General features: G+C 42.2%; 1 protein-coding gene across 14 annotated transcripts in view; it reads left to right on the top strand.

Moving 5' to 3' along the window:
• The window catches only part of STN1 (STN1 subunit of CST complex), a 66164-nt gene that overhangs the window by 4634 nt on the left and 41293 nt on the right, over positions 1-20237 (top strand). For 7 of the 14 annotated variants that reach the window (XM_059881843.1, XM_024985601.2, XM_059881840.1 and 4 more), the window contains exons 3-7: positions 3250-3345; positions 8217-8285; positions 13506-13670; positions 14375-14498; positions 15776-15950. In XM_059881843.1, coding sequence (XP_059737826.1) covers positions 3250-3345; positions 8217-8285; positions 13506-13670; positions 14375-14498; positions 15776-15950 — 629 coding nt within the window. 14 annotated transcript variants of the gene reach the window in all.

Raw genomic sequence — 20237 nt, 5'->3', positions numbered from 1 at the left:
ACTCTGGGAGTTGAAGCCTGGCGTGCAGCAGTCCACGGGGGTCTCAAAGAGCCAGACATTATTGAGTGACTGAACAACAACAACAAGACCAACAAATAAATCAAAGTTGCTTTTAAGAAAGAGAAGAAAGGCCGATGTCTCGCAGTGGGTGTGGCTGTTCAGGTCATTGCTGTGAAAGCTGAATCAAAGCTGCCTGTGACCCTGGGTCCCTGAGCCCTCCCAGCATGACCGTCCTCCTTCCTGGGGACCTGACGATCCAGGCAATGGATCCCCTGAGGTGATTGGGGCTCTGGGAGCCGCATGTGGAGCAAAGGCACCAGGAGTGAAAGGCCCACTTCACAAGGGCTGCAGGTTAAACTCATTGTCAGCCAGTATCTGTTGTGGTGGTGATTTTCTTTTCTTTGCTCCTCAGGCTTTCTCTCTGTCCGTGGAGCTGCCATCCAACTTCCTTTTCTCACAGAAGAGACTTGGTATTGAGAGAAGGAAGTGGCTCTCTCCATTGCTTTTTCAAGGTCCTCCTCCTTGTGGAGGTTGTGCTTCTGAAGTCTATCATCTGAGTTTCTATGCACTGGGGGAACTTCCTTCTCTACTTCCAAGCAGTGTATTCCCTCTTCAAACAATTTTCTCTGAATGATTTTACTCAAATCATCTGTTATTTTCTGCTATATGTGTCCTTCACTGTTCTATCTTGCTTGTATGTTTTTCCTTGTTATTTTGCATCTTTGAGTGACTTTGGCCTTGAAGACAAGCATTGACAGTCTATGAGGTGAAAGTTTAGGGGGCTCTCTTTTCAATCTGTTTTCAAGAAAACCTACCTGTTCAGATATTTTTTAAGTGTTGCCCCATGCAGAGTTGGTAATGTCAGAGGACTGGCATCCACCACAGGTAACTTGAGGACTTGGTTGGCTTTGTGTCATCAATCCTGTATACTCCATGTACTTGGCTTTTCCGTGTACTTCAGCCCAGGTGGAACACCTTTTGGCTGGCGCTTCTCCCCTTCTTAAAATATATCCACTCTTCGTTATAAAGCCACCATAGCAGTACATACCAGGTTATCCCAGGAAGACCCAAAGAGTCCTGGGGCTTGTTTCAAGCCTTCGTGGCTTCAAGGTGCTGGAAAGACATTTCAGGGCCAGGCAGCAGGCCCTCCAGGGGTCCACAAGGCTCCATGGCTCTGCCCTTAACTGCTGGTGTCCTGGAAGCCACAGCCAACCACATAGAGCCCGGTGGGCTGTTGCATCTCTGATGGCACCAGGAGCGCACCGTTTCTAAAGCCTGACAACCTGGACCGACCTTCAGTTAGGTTGGGGGAGGGAGAGGCCAGTCAGGTTCTAGGAGAGCGTTCTCCCTAAGTTGGCTCTGCTCAGTACTCAAATAGAAAGTTCAGGGCATTTGGGGAAGCAGAAAGGGCTGACCACAGCCAGAGACCAGTCTGGAACTTGGGTCACCATCACCCCCATCCGGCCCTACAGCAAAGCTGGATGAAAGCAAGGTCTGCCGCCATGGCCCCTGTCTGCGTGTGAGCATGTCCTGGCGCGGGGGTGGTGCCGAGGACGCCATGCCCCACGCCCTCATTTAAACTTCCCTTCTGCCACAGGAAGCCTGAGCCTGCCGGCAAAGGTCCTGTGGGACCTGGCTCCCTCTGAAGTCTCACTCTCTCCTTTGTGTCTGGTCAGTGCAGGCAGGCAGGGCCAGGGGACTGAGGGTCTCCCCACAGCTCATCACTGGATTTCAATGGTAAGAACTCAGAAGTCATTCAAGTACAGCCCTACTCTGGAGATTTCGTGGATTTTCCACGGAGTCAGTTCAACCCTGTTCAATCCAGGTGTTCCTAGAGGAAGCGACTCTGTTCCAGGAGTGACACAGGGACCCAGGCTCCTTAGCCCATGTGGCCCCGCCACTTCAGCTCTTGGCCCCCAAGGTTGCCCTCTGCACAGGCTCTCCAGTCTGCTAAGTCATCTTTAGAAGTCTGCCTCTGCTAGGGAGATGGCCCTTCTTTCGGCTAAATTTGACACCTTCAAACCATGTCCCCCTCTCCTAAAATCTCAGGCTGACTGAGGCTCAGAATCTCCTTGTCCATCTCCCACCCGGGGACTGAACCACAGGTGATAGGTTCCCAGCCCCTGTATCCATATGGGAAACAAGAGAACCATCAGCGAAGTCATTCTGGTGGTTTCTGAAGGGCTTCAGGGTTCAGTGCAGGGCCCCCTCCCCACAGGCGATGTGGAAAAGATAAGCTCTGAGCAGGCTTGGCAAGAACCAGAGAGGGTGAGGGTGGCCAAATGCTGATAACTGAGTGATAACTGAGTCTTTGTTTACAGTTCATGTATGTATTTGAAAAGGAAGTCACCGTTTATAGCCTCTTTCTGAAAGTAAAGAATTCAGTCGTCATAGGGAGTGGAAAAAAAAGGCTGGGAAAGATTTTAATCCCCAGAACCCAGTGCAGGTAGCTTAATCTCAAATAGGCAGTTCAGGTAAGGATGTTGGGGGTTTCCCAGGAGGTGGGGCAGCACTGGGGCCTCAGGTGGGAACGGGGGACTCACCAGTGCCAGGAGTCCCCCTCTCTGTTCCGTCTCTGTCACTGAGTCCAGAAAAGGCCTCTGGTTGTTGGTAGGTAGGGTTCTCCCTCTCAGGTTTCTCCTCTGGGGGGAACCTGCCTGCTGGCATCTGTCTGTTGCCTAAGCTTTGGAAGTAGAATTTTTAAAAGAGAAGTTTTTGAGTTGTAATCTGCTGGCCCCAAAGGGTCATGTTTTGTAACCTAATTATTGTCTCTTTTTCTTAAAAAAAAAAAAACCTGCTAATTCGTAGAAATGATGACTGGTTTCTTATAAAAGCCAAAGAAGCCTTTCTGGTGGTTTGCTCTCTCTTTCCTTTTCCAGTCCCTCAAAATATAAGTACTGTGTCAGGTCTCATAATACCATGGCTGTCTTTATGCCCCTTACGAGAGTTCTACAGGGAGGTGCATTTCATTGTCACAGGTGGAGAGATTAACCAGATGTAGTTAGCAGTATTGGTTTTCTCTCTTCTGTACTCGCTCGAGCTTCTTAAAAACCAAACTTTCACTTACAACCCTTGAGGAAAAGACATCTGCATTTCTTAGGGCTTGGCATTGGTCAATAGCCGATTCTTACGTCTGAAATTTTAGCAAGCAGCATGCCATTGAGTTTCTGACACAGTTAACATTTACTGAAGCAGAAAACGTCATCATACATTATGTGGACTTTGCCTTCTTCTTCCCTTTAATTTCAGGTGTATTTTTTTACAATGGGCATCCAATAAAACAGGTGGATATCTTAGGAACCGTGATTGGAGTGCGAGAAAAAGATGCATTCTACAGTTACGGAGGTAAGAACAATTTTGTCTGGCATTGAGTTTATGCGGAAGGACCACACTTAGCTGGACATTGAATCTAAAGAAACCCCAGCCTTTCAGAGCAGCGGAGGTCTCTCACAAACTCTTATGTACTTGGCCCCTAATGGGAACCATTTGCAGCCACCAACATGGACTAAGTGTCAAATGAAGCAACAGGTAGGAATGATACTGATGAATGCTGTCAGGTGACAGTTGTTGGGGAGCTGGGAGACAGAAGACTTAAAATGCAGTGCAGGGTCACTGGCTGATCAGGGACAGACACCTGATACCTAGGGCATAGCTATAAACAGCAGATGATGGTAGTATACGTTTATATTGATAACCTTTAAAGTAAGAAGGCCAGACTAACATTAAAGTAAACTTTAAGTTTACTTTAATAGAAGAGGGGAGAGATGGAAAAATAATTTACAAGATTTATATCCAAAACAGTTTTTAAAAAAAAACATTTTGGTACCCAAAGGTGTAAAGAATATCAGAAAATTTCCCTTCCCTTACGATGACAGAAACTAAATAAAGGGTTTCTATATAGTTTGAACACCAGCAAATTATTAGAATATGATTTTAGTGTCACTGGTCTTGGTTTTTTTTTCATTGAATTTAATGTCATCATTTTAGTATATTGCCTACAATTCTCATAGTTAAGAGGCCAAGCTAAATGTTTTGTGGGAACCTTAACTTTGAATTCCAAACCTTTGGTATAATTGACTTTGTCACTTTTTGTTGTACTGACTTGGATTTGCATTCTTGTTCTACTTGGGGGAAAAACAGAAGGTAGTTGAACTAGGTGACCAAGAACATCCCCTTGACTATCTGTGTGTGGTTGATAATTTACAGATACAGTTTCTCCAACATATATTCATTTTCCTGGGGATGATTGTCTTGTGCTTATGACATGTGAGAGGGGAGATTTCTCACACCCTCTGCTTTTTCCCAGCCTACATATATTTTTTTAAACTCTAAAATAGATCATCGTGTCATATATCCCCATCCTGGATCTCTTCTCTGCCTTATTTTACCAAAGATACTGGTTCTCTTTTTCTCCAGACAGTTCAATAAACATTCACCAAGTTCCTGTAGCATTCTCAACTGCTGGCTAGTACCTTATCTGTAAGATGTTATAGTACTTCCTCTCCAAGTACCAGTGATGAAATATTAGTATCTTTCAGTTTACAGAGCACTTCTACATGCATAATTTCATGTTGTTCTCCTCCTAATCTTTTGAAGTAGAAAGGACAAATATTATTGCCATCTTATAGACGAGAAAACTAAAGCTCAGTTATTTGTTCAAGGTTCCACTGATGATCCAATCTCTTTACTGACTCCAGTGTTCTGTGTAGCCTCTGTATAACTCAAATGTGGTTTTTTTCTCTCCTACACCCCTCCCCCCAAAAGATCAGCTGCACCTTTTTTTTTTTTAACTTGTTTATTTGGCTTAGGTCTTATTTGCAGCATGCAGGATCTTTTTTTTTTTCTTTTTTTAGTTATGGCATGTGGGATCTAGTTTCCTGACCAGGGATCAAACAACCCAGGCCCTCTGCTTGGGACCGTGAAGATCTAACCACTGGGCCACCAGTGAAGTCCTTGCATCTGGTTTTTAATTTTCTGATTTTTAGATCAAAATGTGGCTATTTGAGGACATTAGTCCTGGCTCTAGAACCAGGCCAGATATAATGTCTCTGACCTAAAAGGGCTTCATCTAACCCCTTTTCTCATTATGAAAAGATGAAGATGATATGGCTGCCTCTTCCCCAGTAACCCTTTCTCTTAGACTGGATATCGTGAGAGTGTGACACATTTGTGGTTTGTGGAGACATGAAAAGCATTTGAAAGTTGAGAGTAGAAACACTTCTGCGACTTTAATTCTCGTGAGGCCTGCTCAAGAGAGAGCTACACACTCCCTGACACTCTTAGGCCCAGCTTGGCTCTCGGGCTACCTGCCAGGCGGCCACTCCTGCTGTCCCAGGTCCTGTTTGTTCCTCCTGACTCACCCCACTCCTATATGCTAGATTTGCTTCCTGCTTAGCCCGATTCTTCCCATGGCTGAAACAAAAGGTCAGCAGCCCAGGTCATGGCGCCCAGTGTGGGAGGACTGCCCAGCACTGCAGGGACGCTCCCCTTCTAGGGCCTTCCAGCAGTGAGACCTCAGGGCGTCGGGACAGGGTCTGCCAGAAGAGGTTACAAACCAGGAAGTCAGAGAGCTTGGTGGGGGGATCCTGAGCACACACAGCACCTGGCAGCAACTCAAGCTCAGACCTAGAATCCAGGGAGACTATAGTTAAGACCAGAATGACCTCACGTTTTCTAGGACAAATGCTCAGGTGCTAATATTTTTTTACTTAACATGGTAAATCAAGAGTTTTAAACTGGCCAGAAAAGTAGTGTTGCCTAGAAGCGTCATACATTTTATTGATTTTTTTTTTTTTTGCTTCTTAAAATGATACTCATTATAAGATAAAATTTAAAGCCAGAGAAAATTTTAATAAATTTTAATAAAATTCCTGTGAAAATCTATAAATCAGGCAAAAACAGTGTCAGTGTTTGGGTGAACATCCTTCCTATATTTTTAACATGTTCCTAATATGAAGAAATGGGGCTTCCCAGGTGGCGCTAGTGGTGAAGAATCTACCTGCCAATGAAGGAGACATGAGAGACACGGGTTTGATCCCTGGGTCAGGAATATCCCCTGTAGGAAGTGGCAACCCATTCCAGTATTCTTGCCTGGAAAATTCCATGGACAGAGGAGCCTGGCAGGCTACAATCCATGGGACCACAAAGAGTCAGACATGACTGAGCACAATATGAAGAGACATAGATATACCTTCTTTCCTCATTGCTATTATGCATATTTCTTTCTCATTTTAATATTCCTGAAATTAAGTTTACAGTCAATGTATACATTGACTTTGGGGTTCCTTCTATATTCTCCAAAAGAAACTTCCATAAATATTTTAGTGTCTTAAGAGCATTTCTATCAAAACAGACTAATATTTTATGCAAATTAGGTTACATATAAGACATATATGTCTATATATATATCATTTCTGGGCTGCTGTCTATGGGGTCCCACAGAGTTGGACACGACTGAAGCGACTTAGCATATCATTTCTATTTTACAATGAGATAACTTTTAACAGCAGTGACTGTGAAACTGAAAGGCACTCAGTTGGGTCCAACTCTTTGTGATCCCATGGACTGTACAGTCCATGGAATTCTCCAGGCCAGAATACTGGAGTGGGTAGCCTTTCCTTCTGCAGAGGATCTTCCCAACCCAGGGATCAAACCCAGGTCTCCCGTGTTTCGGGCAGATTCTCTACCAGCTGAGCCACCCGGGAAGCCCGCAGTGACTGTAGATCTTCACTGTGCTTTTGTATTCTCGTCCATCACGCCGTTGTCATTTATTTAACCAGTGTGTGTGTGCTCAGTCCTGTCCAGCTCTTTGCGACCTTATGGACTGTAGCCATTTAACGAGTTACATATTTACAAACATTTAGGTTATTTCCAGCTTTCAGTACTGTAAACGATCTTACAATGAATGGCTTTATATAAGATCTATGTACCTGTGTATATTTGTTTTGTTGTTCTCATCATCATAAATTACAGAAGTAAGTACTAAGAGAATATAAACACTTCAAAATTTGATACATATTTCCAAACTTAATCTTTAGAAATTTGGTATGAATTTACATTCCTACTAACAGCATGTGAGGGTATCAGTATTTTTAATATTTGTCATTCTAGTAGCTGAGAAATCATTTAAATTTTCTTCTTTTTTTCTGGTAACTAGTGATTTAGCATACTGACATATGTCTGTTGGTCACTTTTATACCTTTCATGAATGGCATTTTCTTTTTCTTTGCCACCTTTTCTCTTATAGTCTTGATCTTTTCCTTATTAGTTTCTGTGAGTTCTTCATATATTAAGATATTAACCCCATCATTTGTAAAATTGCTATACAGAATTAGTTTTTAGTTGTTCAAATATATCAGATTTTTTTTTTTAATGAATTCTGATTTTCAGGTCTGCTTAAAGAAGTCTTCCCCCCACCAACTCTAAGTCCAGGGTTGAAAGTATTCACCCGTATTTTCTTCTCATCTTCTGAAGTTTACCTGTATTATATTTAATAAAATAAAATCCATCTAGAATTTATTTTAGTTTAAGAAGTCTTCTCAGGTTCTGCATTAAACCAGATTTAAACCAGCAATAAAAAGATTTTGCCATGTATTTCTTCTGTATTACATAGTGTGCTTTTATAACAGTCTAGCTGTTGGTTTTTTTTAAAAAATCATTAAGCCCACTGACCCCTTATTGATCCGTCTCTGTTCTGAGATTGTCAGAAATGAGGCAAAGAGAAACACTTACCATCCCTGATCAAACATCTCTAAATTTCTCTGCAGTTATAAATCCAAGTACAATGGAAATTCTTTTATTTTTCTTTTGCACTGTGGATAAAATAAGCCAGACCAGTACTGTTTGTGTGACCAAGATATAATTATGTTGTATCATGAAAGTAAAACATGGCTCTCTGTGATATGTTTAGCTTTCCTTACATCCCCTGCAGTGATAAGGCCTGGGCAGAAGTTAATACCCTTGAGATAGGGCAAGAGAAACGTTGACTACATTCTGCTGGGCTCATGTATTACATTGACATTCCAGAGAATCAGTTCCCACTGGGGTGTGGTAAGCAGTTATTTCTAAGGGTGGAAAAAAAGTTTGATCAGGGATTTGCCTAACCAGGCTGTTGAAAAATGTCATCTTTTAGTTTGGCTGGATGCAGTAGCAGTGTGCTGCTATTGCACACTGTAGTGGCCCACGTCTCTGTTTACTCTTTGAAACTTCTATTGCAGTGGATGATAGCACTGGAGTTATAAACTGCATCTGCTGGAAAAGGCTGAATAATACCAAATCCTCATCAGGTAATTTTATTTGCCATGCTTCTTTACTTTACGGGGCTTCCCTGGTGGCTCAGCTGGTAGAGAATCTGCCTGCAACGTGGGAGACCTGGGTTTGATCCCTGGGTTGGGAAGATCCTCTACAGAAGGAAAGGCTACCCACTCCAGTATTCTGGCCTGGAGAATTCCACGGACTGTATAGTCCATATAGTCCATGGGGTCACAAAGAGTCAGGCACGACTAAGTGACTTTCACTTCACTTCACTTTACTTTTACAGCTGGCCAACAGATGTAACTCAAGCTAGCTCAGGTGAACAGCGGTAGTGCTAATTTTCATATTTATCCATTGGTGAATTACACTGATAACTTGAAGCACTATACCCAGAACTTTGGCTGCTCTGTAAACTGATATAGGGGAGCCCATTGCTTTTCTTGCTTCCATTTCTTTGATGCTCACTTCCTCCTAAGCCTATAGGAATGTAAATAGATAACTAGAAGTTTCAGCATTTCATTTTTACCATCCAGTTATTATAAAAGTCAAGATGGTTTAGCCTAATTGCTGATCAAGTGAGAATCCCCTTGATCTGGATGTATCATTTGACCAATGCTCTTTTGAAAGCCTTTGCCCTGATATGGTTGCCACTAGCTTCTATGTTCTCATGATCTGGATTTTCTGAAATCTCTAGCTTATTCATACAGACATGCCAGGAGTTCTGAGACTGATGAGAAGGTAAGATAGGATTCCTTTGAAGTTAGCCATTAAATAATACAAACTAAAGAAGAACTTTAAAATTGTATTGAACTCATTGGCTATAACTGAAACATCTTTTGGAATTTGTTGAATATGTTTTAGTAGTCCTTAGGTAGTTTATGAGCTGCTTAAATTCATAATATTAAAAAAATACATGTATTGTACAATAGTGGTGATCATTTTTGGTTGTAGAAAAGCGATGGAAATTTCGCTTATTTCTTATATCTCTCTTTTTGCAGCATATGCAGTATAGTGCCATGTACACTGGGGTTATTCAATAAATATTGCCAGCTCTGATATCTAACATGTACTATCTATGTCCTTCTGTTATACATGGTGAGAATGTATAACACTTGGAGTAGTTTCTTCTCTTTTTTTCCCCTGACATTACCTGTTAGAATCTCATCTCCCTACTTTGACTCTACTGACCAGTAAGGATGCTCCTTTGCTTAATTTTTGGATGTATTTACATTTAGAATTTGGCCATTGTTTTCATATCACTTTGATATTCCCATTTCCTAATTTGGGAACATTGGTATCAGTGGTACTACTAAGCTGAGGAAGCTTTGTAGATTAAAAAAAAAAAATGAAGGGAGACAACAGCTTTTTATGCAGATACCTCACAAGGTATGAAATAAACCTATGAAACAATCAGATATTTGAATTTTCATGTATGTCCAGGGTATTAAAATTACTTTCAGGTTTGTGGTTGTATTGTCACGGTCTTCAATCAGAAGGGGTAGTTTCAATGTGCTGTCTTTAGATTGAGGGTCAGCATGCTTTTCCTATACGGGGCCAGACAATAATTGTGTTCTGCTTTGTGGGCCCCATAGTCTGCATCTCAACCATTCAGCATCACCACTGTAACACCAAAGTGACTATAGGCAGTACATAAACAAAGGGTCATGGTTGTGTTTCAATAAAACTTTATTTATAAAAACAGATTGTGGATGGATTTGGTCCATGGGCTGTCATTGATACACTGCTGTTTTTAGACATTGTTTTCATTTTAGAAATCAACTCTTTTTTTAAAAAAAAATGATATCATCAGATATATTATGTAACTCTTAGTAACTTTTAAGATAAAATGTCTATTAATACTGAAAGTGAGATTTTAAAAATAACTGTAAGTAGACCAATAGATGAGTAGTCACAGTTGGTAGCCTTAATTAGAAATTGCTTTGAGAATAAAAATGAGGGTAAAGGTACAAGGAGAAAGCCTGAAAGTGATCCTCATCATGTTATATACGAAGTGATATTTTAAAATTGTTCCCAACTAGCCCATTCTCTCCTTTTAATTTAATTGCCCTTAGTTTTAAAGCTTTCCACTGGAAAGTGGCCATTGAAGACTAATTTTTTTAAACAAAATTTAGTCTAAGTCAAAAATCATGTTCCAGTTGGTATCAATGTAAAAATATAATATTAACTCTTATAAATGTCACATTGAATGTACCATTTGGACTCAGCTTATGAGAAAAGTTAAGAAAGCTTGGCATTTAATATTAGAATTTTAAAGGGGATTTATCTTTCGGAGTGGAATAGGCTACTTAAAATGAAATTGTCGGGCTCCAACCATCTCATTATACTCATTAAATTACACAGCTTGAGCCGTTTTTTCAGCAGTTTGGTTCACCCTTTAAATGAAAGCTGAACCTCTTTTTCTCAGACTAGCTCTCAGTCTGATCATTTCAGCAGTGCTATACAAATCATTTATTATTACCTATAACGTCTGAATCATGGCAGTGAAATTTATAAATATGTTTAAAATTCAGCCTAAATAGAAGAGGACTTAAAGATAGGAACCCAGACAGAATAACCTTTTAAAAAGTAATAACTCGGGTATTTTCTGAAGAAACCCAGTAAGTCGAGTTACATTAAGCTGATTGTGTCTAGATTCCAAGCTACTGGTTACTGGTCTACAAGAGTTCTCCGAGCTCTTTGGGTTGCTTTTTCCCTTAGTATAGTCAGTGTATTAAAAGAAAAGTAGTGCCTTTGTATGTTACAGAGCCACGGTTATCTCAGTTATGTTAGATTAAAAAGCAGAAAATTTGGTCAATAGACTATTATTCATTCCATTACAGGAACCCTAGTATATGACAAAGCAGAAATAATACAACAATAGGAAATAAGTAAGCATTTAACAAATGTTGTTGGTTTAGGTTGATAACAATATTTAAAAAGAGGTAACTGTGACCACTGTCTTGCAACTTACATAAAATAACCCGAAGAAGATAAGAGTTACATATTTATCACAATAAGTACGGGGCTATCTATGTTAAGCTCTTATATATGTTTAGCTGTTACAGCAAAGAAAGCTATCACTGGTGACAAGAGATAGATTAAATGATTTTTTTTCAAACTTGTATGTATGAAAATGAAATCAAATAAACATAAAAAAAAAAAAAGCACTGGAATGTGGAGAAGGGATGTAATCACCATTATTGATAAAGCTTCCCTGCATTTCTTTCAGAAATAAACATAAAATGTTCAAAAGACATGAAGGGCTTATGCATAAAGAAATGCAGAGAGTAGATCATCTTATATAAAAACACATAGTCTGGCAATTTAAAAGCAAATGAAATGCTATAGAATCATTATGTATTTTTTAAGGTGTTAAAAACCCAAATGACTGAAGCCAGTGTAGGAGCCACAAGGCTACATGCCTTGCTGGTGACACTTTGTAAAAAGAGAATGGTGATTGTTTATTTTCTGACACACATTCTGATAATATGCAATGAACTCTAAACCTGTTTGTCCTTTTCTATCCAGTAAAAATGAAAGACCCCAAGGGAAACAAAATTTTTGTTTTGAGGGCCTAATTGTTCATTTTTCATAAGTATCTGACATTTTTTGAATGTTTCCTGTGGTGGATCTGGCATTATGCTAAGCTCATGATGTAAGGATTAACTAAGACCACACACAACAAGTCCACGTGCGAGAGGGACTGTTGCATCCACAACAGAACTGAGGAAACAGGCACAGTGAGGTTAAGCAGCCTGCCCAAGGTCGCACAGCTAACAGGAAGTGACCTGACGTTCAAGCCAGGTCTGTCTGACTCCATTACCTAAGTGCTGACCTCAAAGCCCCGTACAGGGCTAGTGATAAAAACCAAAACAAAAAAAATTACCAAAGCAGAGGAAACATCTAATGAGACTATCTAAAACCGTGGCGTATGAACATGCCGGAATGCTGTGTTGTTATTTCAGATGCTGGATTGTATAGATTCTGTGGATACATGTGTGTATTTGAAGTGATGCTAGACAGGAAAACAACACGAAATTGTTTATACACACTAGCTGTAACTATGGAAAATATGAGTACATTCATGGCACAAGCAGCTGAGAATAAAGAATAAGCAGGAAGGCTCTGGGGTTAGAGACTGCCTGAGTTCACACTCCAACTTTGTTGCTAACCAGTCGTTTTACTGTGGGCAAGTTGTTTGATGTCTCTGTAACTCAGTTTCCTCATTAGTAAAATAGGGCTAATAATAAATAAGAGTGGTTGTGAGGATTAGATGTGCTGATAGGTTATAAAGTCTTCAGAACAGCACTGGCAGTACCTGAGCATTCATGGCTGTTCTTATTTTCATTATTTAACTAATACATTTTGGAAGTAAATTCAAGTGATGGAAATTATTTAGAATTGAATGTGCATTGGGTTCTTTTCACCATAAAGTTGCTTGCTCAGTCACTCAGTTGTGTCTGACTCTTTGCAAATCCATGGATGGTAGCCCGCCAGGTTCCTCTGTCCATGGGATTTCCCAAGCAAGAATGCTGGAGTGTTGCCATTTCCTCATGCAGGGGATATTCCGGATGCAGGGATAGAACCTCTGTCTCTTGCATCTCCTGCGTTGGCAGGCAAATTCTTGAAGTTGCTTAAATTTATAGTTTTTAAGTGGTGTGAGTGAGTGTTCGTGTGTGTGTGTGTGTGTGTGTGTGTGTGTGTGTAAGTAAGTGAGCAAGAGCAGGAGAGAGCAAGAAGTCAGCCTAGTTACTCAACAAAGAAGAGAAGTGAGAGAGATTAGGGTATTGAGTACCTCAGTGGAACACCAGCCTTGGGCAGATTTGCCTTCCCCATAAACAACTGCAAATGGAGACTCTTGGGCCCCTTTCCCCTCAGGCCAATATTCTGTCTCCCTGCAAGGACACTTTCAAGGGTTGTTTAGAGCTATTGCCACCAAACCCAGCTGAACTCACACAGAATTCAGCTCAGGCCCTTGCACAGGTGGTGCTGGGGGAGGAAAGAAGACACTGGACACTGGGTTGTCCAGCCTCCCACCAGACTGTTCCCGTCACCCAGACCTTTGGATAATTACAGCTTATGCCTTTTATTCAGTAGAGGATTTTGAAGGATGCCGCAGACTTCCTACAGTCGAGCAACAAGTCAGAAGTAGAATAAATAGATGTCTTGTGCCTGTCTTACCCCAAGCTCTCTCCCAAAGATGGTGGAGTGATCGTGTTGTACATTTCCTTCTTTCCTTCTGACCCCAACAGCTACAGCCACTCCAAGTGCAAGAGAGCTGAGCTTAACCTCTCAGCTTAAGAAGCTGCAAGAGACCATTGCACAGAGAGCAAAGTTAGAAATTGGGGACATTATCCGGGTCAGAGGCCACATCCGCATGTTCAGAGGAGAGCGAGAGATTCATGCCACGACTTATTGTAAGCATACAGTATCTCTGCCCAATTGCTTGTTATTTTGTGTGTGTGTCCAGTAAGCTCATTTAGTAAAAAGTCAAATCTGAAAAATTCAAATAAAAAGCTTTAATGAAAAAAATTGTATTTGCAACATGATTCCTTAAGAAAATCAGCATTTATTTATTTTTAAGAGAAGTAATTTTAAATAAATTGGGAAAGAAAATAAGTGATTTATCATATATGACTGACATTTTATTTGGACAACATAGTAGAGTCTGTAAAATACTTTGAAGTTTTTAGTATGAATCCATTTAGGGAAGAGCGTTCATAGTCTTCAAAATGACAGGAGATTTCTGGAGCACCACTGAGGAAGTCAGCTAATCGGAAGCATGACAGTTCTTTGTCATCTGAGCCATGCCCTTTGCACTGATCTGGCTGGTTTGCACTTGGAAATCTCAAGGACAGCCCCAGTTATCCACCACTGTACCAGATGCGTGAATATGTCTGTATGCTTTCCCTCGCCTTGGTCTACTCTGGTCATGTCTATGACACTCAGGGCATCGCCTCCCCTTTCATGGGATGGCCGGAGACCATTTAGTGCTTCTAGACCGTGTGATCCTGGGCATCCATAAGGAAGAAGGCTCACCAAGGGCCCCATTTACTGTTGCCCCAGCAGCAGTCTGGACTTGGGAAAGAACTAATCTCAGTGTTGTTTCCGTGGCTCGTAGATAAAGTGGATGACCCAGTGTGCAACGTTCAGATCGCAAGGATGCTGGAGCTGCCTGCCATCTACAGGAAAGTGTATGACCAGCCCTTCCACAGCCCTGCCCTAAAGGAAGATGAGGCACTGAGGTAAGTTATGGACTGCGACTGCTGTGGGTGTGGGCCAGCCAGTGGGATCCCAGATGCTGGGGTGGGCCTGAGCCGTCCACTCCCTCCCTGTGGGGCTCCGGGCAAGTCTGTCGCCCTCCAGATGCCTCCGTGTCCTCATCTGTAACGTGAAGGAGGCAGCAGTGCAGGTGTTCTGAGGTGGTGGGAAGGAAAAGACATGTGTAATTGGAATCTCTGAAGGAGTGGAGTGGGGAGCAGGGGAAAAATATTTGAAAAATTCACGGATGAAAATTTTCCAAGTCTGATAAGAACTGAACACTCACAGATGATCCAGGAAGGTCCATGAACCCCAAGAAATCTGAAGAAAACTGCACCAAGGCTCACTGTGATCAAGGAAACAATACCTCAGCCAGAGAGGAGTTGATTCTCTTTGAGGGAGGGAAAAATAAACAGGAGGAGTAAGAATATATGTGTGTTTGTAACTCTGTGCCTCAAAGAACTCAGAGAAGACAGAAATAACCATAGTGGCTGCTGGGGATGGGTAGATGGGGGGCTGGGAGGAGGGTGGAAAAGAAACTCTTTACCATGTATCCTTTAATCTTATAAACATACTTACAGATTACATATTCCAAAAAATTACTTTAAAAAATCCCCAGACTAGAGACCTGTGTAAACAGTGGAAGTTCTCCATTTTCCTGTCTCCCGCCTCCGTACCATTCCCCAGAGGTTACCACTGTGCAGGGTCGCAGCGTGTATCCTGTTAGACTTGTTCGTTCTGCGCACACACAAGCCTGCGTATCCACCTGCATATGTTGTGGGTTGTCATTTGCTTCTTGACAAAAACGGCACTGTCCTTCACATACTGTTCTTCAGCTTGATTTTTTTCTAAATCAATCACGAATATCAGTTCCCATAGTGCTGCCTCATACTTATAAACAACCGTGCAGTGTTCCCTGCATGCGTTGCCCCTTTTGTGAAAAACACACATCCTTATAACATGGCATTTGCTAGCCATTTGTGTGTGTGCGTGCTCAGTCACATCAGACTCTTTGCAAACGTCTGGACTATAGCTCGCCAGGCTCCTCTGTCCATGGGATTTCCTAGGCAAGAATACTGGAGGGGGTTGCCATTTCTTTCTGCAGGGGATCTTCCCAACCCAGGGATCGAACCCACATCTCCTGCATTGGCAGGTGGATTCTTTACCACTGTGCCACTTGGGGATCCCGTTTCAGGTTCATGCATGTTCAAAAGGAACAAACATAATGGTTTTCTGCAAGTCTTGTTGAAACTTTCCCCAGCAGCAATCCTGGCACCCTGGACCTTGACAGTCTCACATGTCTACTGAGTGAAAAGGCCAAAGAGTTCCTTGTGGAGAACAGAGTGCAAAGCTTTTACCAGCAGGAGTTGGAAACTGTGGAGTCCCTTCTGTCCCTTGCCAACCAGCCTGTGATTCACAGCGCCTGCTCTGGGCAAGTAAGTGCGGTATGCCCACGTGAGAAATCAAGGCCCCTGCCCCAGATCTGCAGCTGGAAAGTGTGGGTAGACATGACTGTGGCATTAAGACTCACAGGGTGTACTCAGAGTGTAGAGGTTATGTTGATTCTGTTCTGGAAAGGTCACTGACCACTGAGAATTTGAAAGGAGAATGGACGTGCCCTTTTCCCCTCCTTAATCTCATGAAGCTTAATCTTTGGGTAGGAAAAAAAAAAAAAGTCTAAGGTTCATAGTACTTGGTATTTACTAAGATGGGCATTTAATTTCAGCAGGAGCCAAAGAAGGGGGAAATAGATGAGAAGAACTGATTATTCTTGCAAAATTATTTTTTGAACAACAAGATGATTCTTGAACTTCAACCAAGGTTTTTAATGACTTGCTCTCTCTTCTCCATAATAAGATTAACTTGTCCTGTCTTAGGAGTTTGAATAAAGAACAAGTTGTATTCAGTCTGGTTAATAAGCAAAAATTTTAAGGAACACTCAAATAATTTTTTATTTGTCCTAGAAAGAGCTATCCCCGTTTTTTCACCCATAGTGTTATAGGGTGAACTCAAGTTGTTTGGTCTTTACTTATTGGCCTGGAATTAAAAATTATCTGAGACTTTGCTTTTAGGCTTTCCCTTTCAGCACAGTTCCTCAATTTTTTCGTTGTTGTAACACAACTTGTATTTATTTATTCCACCAGGAATAATCTCTGCTTGAATGTCACCTTCTTGCCCTCCCTGACCTTCTCCTTTAATAGCCATTAGCTTCCTCACCATGTTATCACCCTGTTTCCACATCTCTTGATAACACTGGTATTTATTTGTTTGGCTGCCTATTCCTCCACCAGAATTTAAGTTCTCCAAGAGCAGAGGCTTTGTCTGTCTCTTTCTTTGCTGTCTAGAAGGGGGCCTGGAACAGAGCTGGCATAAAGTATGTTCTCCACAGTTATTTGTTGATAGAAACAATGAATGGTTTTAAAAATTCACGTAGCCCAGGAATTAATCCCCTGGCAATCCAGTGGTTAGGGCTTGGGAGCTTTTTCTGCCGAGTGCCTGGGTTCAGTCCCTAATTGGGAAGCCAAGATCCCACAAGCCTCACTGCATAGCCAAAAAATAAAAGGAAACAAGCAACAAAAATAAATAGAAAATAAAAATCCAAATAGTCCCTGAAAGTATCTAGTTTTCCCATCCTCCTTCCTCCTCCCCTTTTTCTAGAAACAAGTGCCCCTACTAGTCTCATGAATATCCTTCTGCAGATAATCTGCACATATAAACTAGAAGTAGTTGTATCCTTTCTTTTACACAAACGGTATCCTACTAAACACTATATCTACGTAGCTTTTCATTGTGTGTGTGTCTTATAGGTCCTTTTCCCAGCCATGTGAACATACTTGCCACTCCATAATAATCTTTTACTATGTGTACCAGAATTTTCTTATGTGTACCATAAGGGGTCTGGTCATTCCTGGACTGTTCAGAGTTTTCTAGTCTTTTGTCATTAGCAGCAGGGCTGGCGTAATAACCCTTGCGAGGTAACATGATTATTCTTCACCATTCCGATGGAGGGCTTCCCTGGTGGCTCAGTGGTAAAGAATCCGCCTGCCAATTCAGGAGATGTGGGTTCAGTCCCTGGGTCCAGAGGATCCCCTGGAGAAGGAGATGGCAACCCACTCCATTATTCTTGCCTGGGAAATCCCATGGACAGAGGAGCCTGGCAGGCTACAGTTCACGGGGTCGCAAAGAGTCAGACACGACTGAGCGACTAATCAACAACAGCATTCTGGTGGAACAGATACCAAGTCCCCATCCCCACCTTCTGAGTGCGACCACTGCTTCTCAGTTTCGTTCATGAACCTAATTATCGCTTCCTGGCACCAGGCCGCATGCCCAGTGATCCGCAGTTTCATACACGGAGGTGAGGGATACCGTTTCAGGAAACACCGAGGTGGGGTGGCTCAGGACTGGCCGCTTTGTTCTGCACCGCCGTGGCTTCTGCACAGGGCTAGCTCCCCAGCTGTCCACTGACAGCACCAGTGACCTTCCTCCCACTTAATCATTTAGAGGAGGCTCAGTGCCAACTTGGCCTCCCAGGACTTCAGAGCACTCTCTTGGCATGTTTAGAAGGGAACTTTGAAGCTTACCAAAGACCACATTCTTCCTGTGAGCCAGCTCTTCTGCGAGAATTAAGTGGGGAGAACTGAGGACTAGAAAGCCCCTCCATTCAGAACATTCCAAAGGGGACTTTTGGCATGATTATCTTTTTGTAAATGTTCAGAGCAGAAATCCGTGCCTGCCTGGTGCTGTATGTTTAAAAAGCAATGAATATGGCGCTATATCTGTTTTGTCTCTGGAAGCTATTTTTCCATCAATTATGAATTATTCTCTCACATGGCTCTGGTTGGGGAGGTCAGTGTCATGACATTGAATTCTGTTTAATAGAGCCTGGGAGACCTAAGACACTTCACAATGACAGTGAAACCCTAGATCCTTTGGCACTTTGTGTAGTCATACAGATGAAAGCTTAACAACAACAACAAAAAATCGTTGTGATCATGTTATATTTGAGAAGGTAGGAAGAGTGGCTTTGAATGTTTTCCTCCTTTCTTTTTTTTCCATGGTGGCCCATCTTAGCACATCCAGAAACATGATAAGCAAACTTGCAAAACCATTGTTTCTTTGACAGCTGGATAAATGTTGAGTTTGTTTGGGAATGAAGACTATATATATACTTCAGAGATCCACCCAGTTCCTGACCCGCCACGAGGAGAGGCCTGCGGAGGCTCAGCCCGTTCAGCCAGTCACTCACTGTTTTTGTTTCTGAGCAGTTTCGATTTCCTGAATGGGATGAGTCTGTCACTGCTCTTTAGAAAAAGACAAGAAAGACATACCTCTCAGCCCAGGGAAACCTACTGGCTACAAGGACCACTGGGGGTTTTGTCCTCGGGACCATGTCTTTACAAGCAGCAGGGAATTATGTCCCAAGGTCAGCTGAGGCAAATGGTTTTGGAAAGGAAGCTTCACACATTGTTGATATTTACAGAGAGCCTTTTCTGCTGGGCCCCCCTGGTTCACAGCCGAAACTGCTGTTACTCTCCCATGCCTCACACCCTCCCTTCCTGCTGCTCCGTCTCACTGAACTCGGGGAGGAGGAATCGGGCTTCCTGTATGGTCTGGGGATAATCAACAGTCATTTCCAATGACAGGAATAACCACGTAAAAGCGTTTCTAGTCAATTTCCAATTTACTTCTATATTGGTAAGAGATGGAATAAACTCAACCCTTAGGATCTTTCTATTAAAGATGAATCACCTTAGAATTATGAAGATGAAGTTGTTGAAGATGAAGAGTTGTGGTGGGGGAGGCCTGTGTTGGGTTGATCATTGCTTTTCCTAAGTACGAGCACTCATGTATGAAATTAGAAATAGCTCTCCCCCAGCCCTCCCCGCCCCGAGTAAAAAGACATGTGGCCGAGGATGACTGGATGAGGTGTTTATTCTAAACACACCCAGATAGCTTTTCTGCCTGTGGGAGTCATCAAGTATTTCTCAACCTTATTCTCCCTTCAGAGAATGGATGCTGTCATTATCTGGAATGCTTGTCAACTCTCAGACCCAGGTTCTAATGCCCAGGTTCCCCAGGCCTGTTCTGTTGAGGAAAAAAACCTCGACTCTGAATGTAATCAAGGAAGTTAGACTCTTCTCTTCAGCCCAGGAGAGCACGTTGGTAAAACATTGCCAGGATCTATTGAATTCAAACTATGTTGTCTGGGAGGCCTCTCCTAGGAAGCAAAGGTTTCTTTCAAGATGGAATTGTCAATACCGGAGGCCACGTGGGGGTGCATTTTCTCTACCTGTCACTTTGAGGGAACATCATAGAAAATCTGAGGTACACTTTCTGTTTCAGCATCTGTGGGTGCTGTCCAGACAGCCTCCATAAGGTCCTCCCATTAGAGAGGCAGGACTTCGCCTTCGCTTTGCCATGTTTTTCCTTTTTTAGGCTCTCTGATCTTTTTAATATCTTTACAGATTTCTCTCACATTAAAAATGGACCTGGGGACTTCCCTGGTGGTCCAGTGGTTAAGACTTTGCCTTCCAGTGGAGAGGGTGTAGGTTTGATCCCTGGTCGAGGAGCTAGGATCCCATGTGCCTCATGGCCAAAAAACCAAAAATGTAACATTGTAACGAATTCAATAAAGACTTTAAAAAAAATGGTCACATCTTTAAAAAAAAAAAAAATGGGTATGTACCTTGAAGGACAGTTATTACTCACCACTTCCTTTG

Source organism: Bos taurus, chromosome 26 (genome assembly GCF_002263795.3).
Source record: "Bos taurus isolate L1 Dominette 01449 registration number 42190680 breed Hereford chromosome 26, ARS-UCD2.0, whole genome shotgun sequence".
NCBI classification, from domain to species: Eukaryota; Metazoa; Chordata; class Mammalia; order Artiodactyla; family Bovidae; genus Bos; species Bos taurus.
This window is presented reverse-complemented; position numbering and strand designations above follow the sequence as displayed.